This window comes from Diadema antillarum, unplaced genomic scaffold (assembly GCF_040938485.1).
Source record: "Diadema antillarum isolate AM-2024a unplaced genomic scaffold, OU_Dant_1.0 seq00001096_RagTag, whole genome shotgun sequence".
Classification (NCBI taxonomy): Eukaryota; Metazoa; Echinodermata; class Echinoidea; order Diadematoida; family Diadematidae; genus Diadema; species Diadema antillarum.
In genome coordinates, this window is record NW_027271913.1 from 534,100 (window position 1) to 546,908 (window position 12,809).

General features: G+C 38.4%; 1 protein-coding gene across 1 annotated transcript in view; it reads right to left on the reverse strand.

Moving 5' to 3' along the window:
* Positions 1-676: 676 nt before the first annotated feature.
* The window catches only part of LOC139743563 (voltage-dependent T-type calcium channel subunit alpha-1G-like), a 256,942-nt gene continuing 244,809 nt past the window's right edge, over positions 677-12,809 (reverse strand). Inside the window, exons 34-36 of the mRNA XM_071654043.1 lie at positions 10,081-10,137; positions 3,374-3,485; positions 677-2,980 (exon numbers count right to left, since the gene is read on the reverse strand). Coding sequence (XP_071510144.1) covers positions 2,046-2,980; positions 3,374-3,485; positions 10,081-10,137 — 1,104 coding nt within the window. The 3' untranslated portion in view covers positions 677-2,045. The remainder of the gene's footprint in view (positions 2,981-3,373; positions 3,486-10,080; positions 10,138-12,809) is intronic.

Consider the following 12,809-nt stretch of genomic DNA (forward strand, 5'->3'; position numbering starts at 1 on the left):
AAACTTCAGTATTTGTATAATTTCATACCTGCCTTACATATGATTGTCTACATTGTACTTCAGTAAAATAAAAATGGGGAGTAATATTAGGACTGAATGTCATTAAATTTACAATCTGCATACTTGCCACTACAACTTCATCTTGTCGAAAATAAGATAATCACAGATATTGACAGATACAGTGAGGGGTCTTCAGTAGATCTACCAAAATAATGCTTAATGACCTAAAAAATGTTAATGTGTACAAGGCAAAATTTTGAAGCACATTGACCTTCTTGATGAGTTTATTGAAGGTGACTGTGAGTTCGTAACATTCCTAGAATCCAATGAAGCAGGGACTTCCTGGAGGTGGTGAATACGATGAACAATACACAGGTACATCAAAAGGGAATATCTTATGGCCTTCAATTCAATAATGCGTATTACATAAGGCATTGTATCACTTTTTACTGTTGGCCTTGTCCCCACATAGCAAATTTCTGGTTAAAAAACTTGTGGGAGATTATAACTACAACTAGTGAGAAACTCATTAATTCTGAATGACTAAATCGAGGAAAAATAACATCATACTTGCTTTCAAGGCCCAAGTATAGCTTTTCCTCTCATTTCTCAATGATATTAAAAGATACACCACATCGGGCAGACAATAAATTTTGAAATTTTGAATTGCATTTATGATTCATACAAGAGACCCTTGTCAACATCAAACTTTGACCAGTCTTGTACATATACACATTTTTGAACTTAACAAAACGATAACAGCTAACTGTTTGTATATGGATTGCAAAGCAAATTTGTGCAAATTGGTTACATGTCTGCAAATCCAGACAATTAAGAAAGTGAAATGGAAAATATATGCAACAAATAATTGGGAATATTGCTGGCTTTTCCTACAAAAATTATGTCAAACCTAAGTCTATATGTGGGCATTGAATGAGAAATATCATTGGTTTTAGAACGTCATTTCACCTGTAAATGACAGAAAAGACAGTACATGATTGGCACTTTGAGAATCATTGTCAGTTACATGATTGATGTACCTACAAATCTTTCCTTTTCCTGATTTACTCTTGAAAACGCTACATCGAAGCTCTCTGAAAATACATATATCTCTGCATGATGATGGAAAAAATGGCCGATTCTCCTGGAAAATAGAAAGTTTGCGATTCTCTGATGTAAATTGTAGAGTGAGGCAAGGCTGCAATACTGGGCAAACCTGACATTCAGTGAGTATAGCATATCACCCTGTTTACAAAAAGAACCCCTTTCTCTTCAGCTTATCATCTTCCAGAAAGTAGAGTTTTGTGAAAAAGAGTGACACCTCGTTACAGCGATATGTACATGTCATATTCATTCTTGCCATTTCTATACGTGAAATGCGTACAGCGAGTTTTCCTTTTTATACATCCTTGATTTTGTACACAACAGAAGAAATGGAGTCTTTTGCTGTTTTCATTGAAAAAGTTGTCCAATAGAAATATCTACATAGTCAAGGAATGAAGGATAATGCAAGCTCTCTCTCTCTTTCTCTCTCTCTCTCTCTATTCTGCTGAGACACACAGACACAACTACATACAGACTCACAGAAACACACACATCAGGTGAAATATCCAAGCTACTTACTCATATCTTAGAAGCACTTGACTTAGTTACCACATGATTTCAACAGAAAAGTGGAAAATACTTTGGTGAAGTTCATTGCTGAATGAATATTCTAGACTATCAACTCATGTTGCAAAAATACAAACTTTCCATAACTGCTTGCCTTTGCATGAATCAAAAATTGGAAAGAAAAACATACTGTAACTGTAATAAAACAACTTTTTTTTTTCTGAAAAGGAACTGTGAAAACAAACAAAATAATTACAATCAGATGTAAGACAACCATTTCTTTAGTTTCTTTTGCCTTATGTTGAAATCACACACTCATAGCACATACCAGAATTGGTGAACACGATAAGTGAAAAGCACATTTTACAAATCTATAAAAAAGAAATATAATGCGTGACATCTAAGTAGCCAAGAAGATACTAGAACGATGCCTGTCATACACATTGATCCTGACTGGCCTGATTGTCTGAGGGTTCTACGTGGACGGTGGGTGTGACAGGGCTCCCATTCTGGGCACCGTTCCTCACCCCCTGGCTACCATTTGTTTGCCCATTGGGTTCCCAAAGCAAAGGATTGCTGTGCCCCTTGGGCAGAGTTTGTGCAGGTGCCCGGAGTCCACCCTCCTGCTTACTAGGACAAGTGGCATTTCGCTGCAGCTGCGGACTTGGGGAACCGGAGGACGAGTTCGATGATGCTCTGTTTCTCCTGTTTGTGTTTCGTTGCCTGATCTGAGGCGAGCTTGCTAAGGAATCGTTGTCGCTGGAGCATCCTGATTCAACACTCAGCAGTGAATCTGCCTGCTTTTTGCTCTCCTCATTATTGTTTTTCAAACCAGCGTGATTTAATTTCTTTGGAGACGGCTGATGAGCAGGCGAGTTCCGCATCCTCTGAGCACGCTTTACGGGACTGTCTGGATGCACCTTTAATACACCACCATTTTTGTGCAGGTCATCTTCACTCGACGTTGATGAAACCTGCACAACCGGTTGCACGCGCCATTCCTGGAGCGGTACCTCTTCCCCTCCTGCGGCTACACCCGCAGACTGGCCATCATGACCAGCGGTGCCGGCATCAGCACCGCAGGTATTGGTCCTATCGGAGGGGTTCAACTGGGCGGCTGCAAACTTGCGTTGAGGATTGGGACTTCCTTCCCTTTCGCTGTCTCTGCTGGGCACCAGGAGACCAGCACCGAGGGAGGAACTGCTGAGGGCCGGACTAGAGGTGCCTCCTTTGGCTCCAGGAGATGACAGCATACTCTCTGCCGAGGTGGTTTGCTGACCTGCTATGGACTTCTCAGAGGCCTTCAGATACAGCTGTGGAACCGGTAGACTTTGATCCCCATCCACCTGCTCCTCGCTAGGCTGTGTATCTGGAACTCCTGCAGGAAATACAAGAGCAATATCAATTCTATACTTCTGACTGTCAAATTGACTGGTCCAATTTCATTCTATCCAGCACCTTCAAACTTTGACAGTTTTTAACCTAGAGGCAAAGGTCAACAGAAGTCCAGACGGAAAGTGATTTCTTTCAAATCGAGCGACAGAAAAAAGTGTCTATCTGAGTAATTTGATTAGAGACAGAGGGAAGAGTTTAAAATACAATGTAATCAAAAGGAACAAAAATCATCGGGTGAGAATCAGAAGGGCAACCCATAGTGTTCAAGACAACGTAACGCCCTTCTCATTCTCAACCGACGAAATATGGTGAAGAATGACAGAAGCAATGAGACAAAAAGCATGAAAAATTTGAATTATTCTCTCACCACTGTTCAGATCTTGTGCGCCCTTGTCGGCACAAAGCTGGAAGTTGTCTGGCAGCGATTTGACCCGACTGACTGGCTGCTTGACCACAAGGAGTTGGCTGGGATTGTTACTCTGTAGTGGAGATACAGAACAGTCAGTGACATTTTTTCCCCTCAGTTTATAGTTGGCAAATACAGGATGTATATTTCTGTGGATGACATGTCTTGACACAACACATGAAATATCTCCTTAATTTCTCTGATTTTGGGTGTGACAGGGGTAGGCTCATATAGCACAGATTGCTGGACAGCATGCATGCAGTTAGCATGATATATTGTATACACCATCTAAATAGTAAGTCTGATTTTTCACGAATCGCGACTTCCCAAAAATTTTGCGAGTGGTGGTAAATTTGTGATCTTGGAGCACAGTACTGAACAGGAAAAAGTATCCATGAATGCCACATTCGGGCTTAGTGTTGATATATTTTTGTATTCATATATTTGCTAATAGGTTCCTTCTTGCAAAATTTGCAGAAATAAACCCCCCATGAAGTATATGGCGTATGCAGTAGTATACAAGCCCTTTAAGAATTGACATGCTTCATATCTTTTCTAATACCACATAAAATCTTTAGTGGACATTCTTTTCACCATCCTTGGTGTGAGATATAGAAGACAATGCTTCTGGTCTATGCAAGAGGTGCTCCAGTTATTTGCTATTCATTAGAGAGAAAACACATCTTTTTTCCTGCATCATAAAACAGGCTATGCACTGCAAAAACAGCAGCTCCCTAGCTCCTTCAAACAACAGGGCAAAATGTTCGATACAATGGCTACATACCCAAGGTTGCCTCTAGTCACAAGACAAAATGCAGCAAATCACAATAGATTACTGATGTATGGAAATCGGGCGACCCCATCCATAACGAAAAGGACGATAAGGAAGAATTTTAAGCATTTCATATATGGGCTGACTGCAAACAATACTCAAGGTTTCTCTTTCTCACGTATGGCTCAATAGGTTACCTACAGAAGACACCAAGACCTATGTGACATGAAGCTTGGTATCATTTTCTTAAATGACTTTTTTTTTTGGGGGGGGGGAGGGGGTGGTCTTAAAATACTAGTTTTTATTTGTTTTTAGATACAGCTTATATCATTATTTTTACCAATCCCAATATGGCTTCATCTATAAACATTTATCATTATTTTTCATATTTCACAACAAAATAAGCTCAAAGCATACAAATTGATTGCAAAGGTAGATGAAATGATACATGAAAAGGTAAAGAACACCAGGCTTAGTTCTAAATGAATAACAGAACCAACTAAAAACAATGTTTGTAAATACTGGTTGGTTCCTACAGTAGAGTGCACCCTTAGAATATATAAGAAGAAACAGGTTCTTGAAATATGTGCATAAAGACTGTAATGCTCAACTCTTACTCAGATTATTGGATAAAATGTTAGATTAACCTTAATCATAAGCTAGGAAACACTGACACCAAAATGAATTTATGGTAACAGTATCATCTTACATGAGAATTATTGATACTTTACAGTCATTAGATTCTATATTTTGACTTTCTTTGCAAACATGTCAGTACATATTTTTCTCACACATGCAATGTATGTCTTGTTTGTTAGTATGTTTTTTCTATAATTTTGTAGACAATGTGTCAGATTGAAAGAGATAGATATATCATGTAGGAAGAGACTATCTTTCTCCCATGCCAGATGTGTACACACCTGACACATCTCAGTATGAAAGATGAATATCAATCCTCATTTTCTCACAAAGACATGAAATGTCACAAACTGTACAAATGAAGTCTCACACACAAAGCAGTAATTTTGCAGCCATGATGACAGATCTTTGCTTTCTTTCATCTAGTCAAAGTTTCTTATGATGAGGAAAAATTGAATAAAATGCTAGATAGAAATGATATTGCACAAAGACAAAACCAACTGATGGCACATTTTACAGTTGTATTTAAATGAAATAATTTAATCTTTTCAAATTGTGACTCATATTGTGCATTTTTCTAATAAGTCCACATGTTCACTTTATACATATATATGCCACAACTCCTGTGATCTGATCATCAGCCATTTGAATTTTGGTGTTTGTGTGTTTCAGCTGGTTAGGAGATTAATTAAAAGTCCTAAATGATCGGGGGAGGGGGGGGGGGAGGGGTATTTCATAAAGCTGTTCTTAAAGTTACCAACGACTTAAGAATGACTGGTGATCATTTCTGATGTGCTATACTTATCAGAATTTCAAAAGTTCAGCGCAAGAACTGATCACCAGTCGTTCGTAACTTTAAGAACGGCATTATGAAACACCCCCTGGCGGGTTTAATATTCAGGCTAATCATGGCATTATCAGATGTTCATGAAATGCATCTTGGGAAAACACGGAGGTCGAGATGTTTTACGAGGATTTAGATGAATGTTTGCTTCCTGTGTCAAAGCAGTGTTCCTAGAGAAGAGAAAATACCATGCATAACTAAATAAGAGTATTTTCATCCGATGTCATCTGAATCCACTGTAATATGCTTTAATGACATGAGGCAGAGTAAAAAAAAAGAAAGAAAAAAGAATGTTACTTTCTCCATAGATGAAGACTTGCGCTTTGTGGAGAAGAGAGGTGAATTTGTCCTTAGGTTGAGCATGCATGGGGGCTGGGGGGAGGGAGTGGGTAGTGGACTTTGCCTGTTAAAAATTTGAAGGATTCTCCTGGAAAGACCTTGCCGTATGGGTGGGGTGTTGGGACTTACATTTTACAGCTTCAACTCAGTTGGGGTTGTTGATAAGGTATACGCTACTCAAAACAGTGGACAAATATAACACTGATGGTGGTATTTGTCTGCGAGGCTTATGAAGATGTGCACAGGAGCAGTTGCAGATAGTCAAGTTACATGTATCAACAATTTCTACTTTATCTCAATTCTGCCTGCTCCTTCCAATACTTCAGAGTAAAATCAGATGAGTCAAAGATGAAAAGAGAATTTTGGTGATGTGAAGAAAAGAATGTACAGTAATTAGAAATGAAGCTGTCTTTATGTCTATTCTTTAGTCATCTCGTAAATGAAAATTATACTGTAATAATGATGATGATGGTGATGATGATGATGATGGTGATGATGGTGATGATGGTGATGATGATGATGATGATGATGATGATGATATGGTCTTGTTTATCAAGACTAGCCTCTTTAGTGTTGCCACCTCTCTACCACAGGACCCTGCCATTAATTATTATAACCCTAGCATTCCCAGGTACCCATTTATACACCTGGGTCGAGAGGGACATGGTGGGCAAAAAAAATCTTGTATAAGGGTGTAGGAACTGAACGGGATTTGAACTTGGGATTTGAACTTGGGACTTCCAATTGAAAGTCAACCACTATGTCACAGTGACAGTGTCCCCCTATCTATTCTAAATTTGTTCTCTCTGTTTACTTCTATAAAAGATGTTTAAAATGAACTCAATATATCAACATATGTCACATAGCCTGTATAGTGAGCCAGAGGTCATACATGGGTGATGCAGTGCAGGTAATTTATGTGCATCATGGTTTCAGACAAAAAACAACAACAAAATAAAACCCCCAAATATACAAAGACCTTTTAGTTTCGTACTTCCCTTTCCCTCATATTTTGGGATGTTCTAGAGCAATGGTTCTAGAGAACTGTTTTCAGTTTATCACAGGATCAACAATGGTGGTCAGATATTTCAATCATATTCTGTTTTTCTTTTAAATGTAAACAAAGGGGAGGAAGTAAGGCCTATTATATTGGTCAACGTGGCACTTTATGTGTTAATTGTCTCATTGCCATAGGTATTCAGGAAGTATATAATGATTTGGCATTTTTTAGGTGCCGGGTCCTGATAGACTTAATGTATATCAGCACGAAAAGAAAGAAAGATATGCTTGGAATAGCAATGACAAAAATAGTATGCAGTGGTGGGCGCAGCCATGCATTTGAAATAAGTGATAGAAATCGGAGCTGAGTAAATGAAACATTTGAGAAAGGGCTCTCAAGCGATGCAATCTGAGGCCCCGACTCACTCCCTATTGTGTGCATACAACAAGGGGATTTAAATCTCCATGGCAACTGGTTTTGAAGAGATTATCAAATAATTCTAAAACTTGGTACAGTCATAAAGTACAGCTCATCTAGGACCTAGGATCATTTCCAAATGCTCTCATTTGCTGCATGTAATAGTTCTGAAAAGGCTTTCTGATTTATACAACCATGTACCTCTTGAGTAGAAAATAGAACAAATTATAGTGTCACATGGAAGAAGCACTGCTTTACAAAACATGTCTTGGTATTAGCACTTCATTGTTTCTTAACTTCAGATGTAGTGGGTGGCCACCCTTACAGAAAATGGAAATGTTTGACCCAAAACACACATCTTTAGGCCTACTGTGAAACTGGCTAGTAAGACTGTGTGTGAGTTTTGCATTGCGCATCGTCACATCATCTTTATACCACGATAATTCACTGAAGCTTCATCAACCTCCCACCTCAAAGATATCTAATGTTTTTGCTGTTTTGCAGCCCATGAATATTCATCTCTGGATTGCCAAATCTGCATAGGCCTATATCTATATCATATGCTCAATACTCAAGAAAGACCAGTTTGATAGCACATTGTACAAACTGAGACAAAAAGAAAGAAAATAAGAATCTCTTTGTGAGTGAATATGATAGCAGGCAAAAGATTTTCATGCACAGAAGCCATTTGTTCAATCAAAATCTGTGATAGTGAAGATTTACAAGAAAGCAATGAATATGATATACAGCACTAAAAATAAAGTTGAATAAGATGACCTTTTTATCAATAGTATGTTAGTACTACAGGCATTGTCATGATCTCTATTATCATTTTCTTCATCACCCTTGCTGTCACTACATTTGTCGACTTCTTTCAAGTAACATCACCAATAATGATAACACATCATCACACTTGTCATACATTGTAAGAGGGTGACAAAATGCAAGTCAATCACGCGCGGTGCTGGAAGGTAGAATATAACTGTATGCGATCCAACGTTCAGGATTATATCTGGCAATATTCAGCATGCATGTCTGATATGGTTAATGGAGACAAACATGCACAGACGTCACCATCAACATCTTATGCAAACACACATGCACGCACACACACACACACACACACACAAACACACACACATGCACGCACACAGAAAACGAACTTTAATGAACAAATGAAAATTATACGTGCTCGTCTGGACTGAATAGATATGCATGCATGTCCAGGCAACGTGATTATAAGCAAACACAATAACTCTGGTACGGTCTGCAGACACAGCATCTGGTATTTTTGTCTGTTTTTGATAATAGCAGTATTCACACATGATTGCATTCCTATGGTGTATTGCAAAAATGCACAGAATGCTCCACTACCCAGGGGTCATGGTTGAGTCAATTCGTTCCCTGATGCTACTGTACTATTATCAATGATAACCACTGAACTCTATAGTGGAAGACTGTTACGCGCAGTGCTTGAAGCCAGCGCTTTGCTTTAGTTGGCGCTGCCATTTTAGAACTCCACATTTAGGCCCCGCCCACTTTACTATACGCTACTGTTGTGCAGAGGGTACACAGAAGAAGCATGCGTTTCTCAGTGGAAAGTCACTTTGGTGTAAATTATGGGGGCGCCAAGTTCTGCATGGGTTATTTCATTACGAAATGGCTCTTTAGTCGACAAAATGAACATTCCTAACAAAACTACTGTTTTTGTGACAAAATGAACATTTCTTCAACGGAATGACTGATTTCAAAATGCCATTTTGTAGACAGAATTACTCATTTCGTAACGAAATAGCCAAGTGACTCTTGGCACCTTATTGGTGCCCCGTAGCAAAGTCCCGAAATGGCCGCCACCGGCCAGCACTTCCGGTGTCTTCAACCTTTTACCCACAGTGCAACACGAGCGTAGTGGCTTTTCGGCGTGGAGTGCGCGCTAAGTGCGCACAGCACCCCTTCCACTATATAGAGTTCAGTAATGATAACAGACTTCAAACTGAGGAGGAGGAGGCCGGTGGATTGGTTGAAGCTATGGGGGAAATTAGTACACTGCAGGTGTGATGATTTTGAATTTCATGAATCCAACCAGTAAAACACAGCCATACAAGCAGGAAATGCTTCTTAAGGCCTTTGCTATATGCCACTTTGATGGAATAACTGGGCATCAGAGTAATTATCACATTTCAGTGGATAAGCTCAAGGAAACTTTTGAAGTGTTGAGAACACTGTTTATGACATCTTATACTTATTGAAAAGAAACCTGTCAATTACATGCACAACATATGGATTTTTTTTTTTTGCAATTCAATGTAAAAAGACAAATAAAAAGTTTGAAACAGCAACATGCATATGCGATAGGCAGAACACAAATACCATATGCACTAAAAAATACCTTGCACTCTGGCAATACAGTAACCCTGGTAATCTGCCATTGAATATGAAAGTAAATCATTTGCCAGTATACATTCTTATGTACAGTATACACATCTCTTGAATTCTATTTCTCACAGACCAAATATAATGGGGAACACATTCCAACGTCAAAACAACAAATCTGTGCTTGAGGGGAGTTATTGTGTTTGCCTTGTGCATGTGATATATGAGTATCATGCGCAACAACTCTACATAAAATGCAAGCCTTGATTAAAGATGACCTGTACCGGTTGCTTTTGGCGGTGTGGGCTCAATGTCAGAATGACATCAGCCGGCGAAAGTTCCTATCGTCAGAATTCAAATGAAAGAGAATTAAAAAAAAAAAGGAGAAAGAGGGGAGATGGATAGAAAGATAAGGTAAAAAATGTATTAGAGTTTGTTGGATGAATCTGAAAGCATGCCTAGAGATATTTTTTACTAGACACAAGCTATAAATGTCTTCTCTGGAATCCTTTCTTGACGTGAAGAGGAACATTCAAGGCATTAACATCTGTACGATGAACCTTGCACCGAGGAAATTGATGCCAGCAATGGTATGAAAGTGAGCTGAAGACTATGGCCCGAATTCACAAAGGTGGTACAATTGAAACCATGGTTTACACCATGGACAAAGACCTTAGTTTCGTATGGGGCGCCAAGTGTCGCATATGGCCTATTTCGTTACGAAATCAGTCATTTTGTCGATAAAATAGGCCATGTGACACTTGGCACCCCATACAAAAACTACGGTCTTTGTCCATGGTTTTAACCATGGTTTCAATTTACCACCTTTGTGAATTTGGGCCTTTGAGACAGAGCCCTGTGTATACCATGTGTGTGTGGAAGTATGTGTGTGCATGTGTTCTCATAAATGGTTTCAATCACAGATATTGTAGTATTCACTCCAGGTAAGTGGGGATACATTTCACACCTGTTTGTGCAGAGTATTTAAAACAAATGGAAAAGTGTCCTCTTCAGGCCCTAGGGGTACCTTCGGGGTATATATTGCACCTGCCCATTCTGGATACTAGTATTTAGGACCTTTACGTAGGCAAATAGTTTTCACACTATTCACACTGGGAAATTTAAATACACTTTTACACGTATCCTTGATTGTTGTGTATATACCTATACACTACATGAAGCCTGATCTTTCACTTACTGAGTTGAATTTAAGATTCAATTTTTATGGTATTGCTTACAATTTGTTGATTTATCAGAAAAAAGAGAAAAAGTCATTTTTTGCTTTTCAGAAACAAATTATGGAATATGCCAACACAAAAGTTATCCTGAGCAAACCATCATATCCCTGGTAGAAGCAAATTATGAAAATGTGTATGTGTGTGTGTGGAGAAGTAGCAGCATGCTTCTACATTCCTTACACATGCACACTATCAAGATTTGAGCCAGTTTGGAGTTGGAATGAGTATGAGGAGGCGAAAGGAAGGTCATTGTACTTTGATGGGCTTGTCATGACTTCACCACCAGGGGGGCATTTCATCAACGAGTTCGTCGGAGTTTTCACCGACAAATTTGCTATCAGCCAATCAGATGCAAGGATTTACACTGACAACTGTTAAAAGCTAATGAAATCCTTGCGTCTGATTGGCTGATAGCAAATTTGTTGGTGAAAACTCCGACGAACTCGTTGATGAAACGCCCCCCAGGTATATCTGTGCAAATATTTTTGAGCAGGGTACACTACAATGATTAATAGTGTACACATCAGTAGTTCATAATGTAAAATACTCATACTCTCAAAAGTAAAGGCTAGAAATTTCCTCCATGAATTTGCATGGCTCTAACTGTAGTAACAAACAGACTTTACATTATGGACCATTCAAAGCAATGCACAAATTGTCATCTGTATCATGGATAGAAATGAACACACATTTGTCATGTGTGCTAGTGCTGTATCCCTTTTGAAACACTGGACAAAAGTAAACTTGACTATAAGTACATCAACATGACAGCCCCCTCTCCCAGGTATTACTATTTTACACAGAACCAAAACCACAAACACAAAACTTCACCTTGCCTTGAAAGTAGACAAAGATAGGACACATTTAAAGGTATAATTTACCATTTGCAGATGAAACAAAAACCCAGCATTAGTGCTTTAAAATAGTTCTTAAATGTGAGTTAGGGATAGAAACAACCACTGTAAAAATTTGAATCCATATAAATGATGTTAAGTATTGTTAAATACACAAAATGTGAACAATAGTTGTAATAACAATGTTTCCAGACAATAAACCATCTACAGTTATGGTTTATTGAGAAATATACTGACATCTCCTTATATTTTACGCTTTATTGCAAAAAATTGTATATGGTAGGATGTTTTGTGACACAACAGACCTAAACATATGCATCAAATGTGATATCTTGAAAATTTTTTAAATCACTGCTCTAAAGGTAAACAGGGCCTTTAATCTTAAAACTTCCTTTAAAATAAGAAAACAAATCTTACCACAACTATAAAGGCTAAAATGTTATATTCTGTTCCTCTTCTTTTTTTGAGGATGGCATGACCAAAAACAACTCAAACTTGACTGAAGCAGTGTGTGCATTTTATATAAAAGAAATGTTTCTTGACTTTGATCTGCGATGTGTTTTAATTTAGTCAAGCCCAAACTTTAATTTGAACATGTGGAGATAGAAAGAAGACATCTTTGATTTACAACTCCAAAAAGCTCAATATGACATGCTCAGACACAAAACAATTATACTGATACTCGATCAAGAAATGCTGTATAAAATTTTCATCATATAGCCTACACTGTATATAGATTGTTCAGACACATTTATTGATCGATTAGAAAAAAAAATCATTCATAGATGTGCAGCTTTCCACTGTGAATGTTGTTATGATCACCGCTAGCCCTGCCAAGCACTCAGCCATGGAGCGCACACAACATGCCTTTCAATGAGCAAGTCATGTGAGAGTTAAAGGACAAGTCCACCTTCATGTACA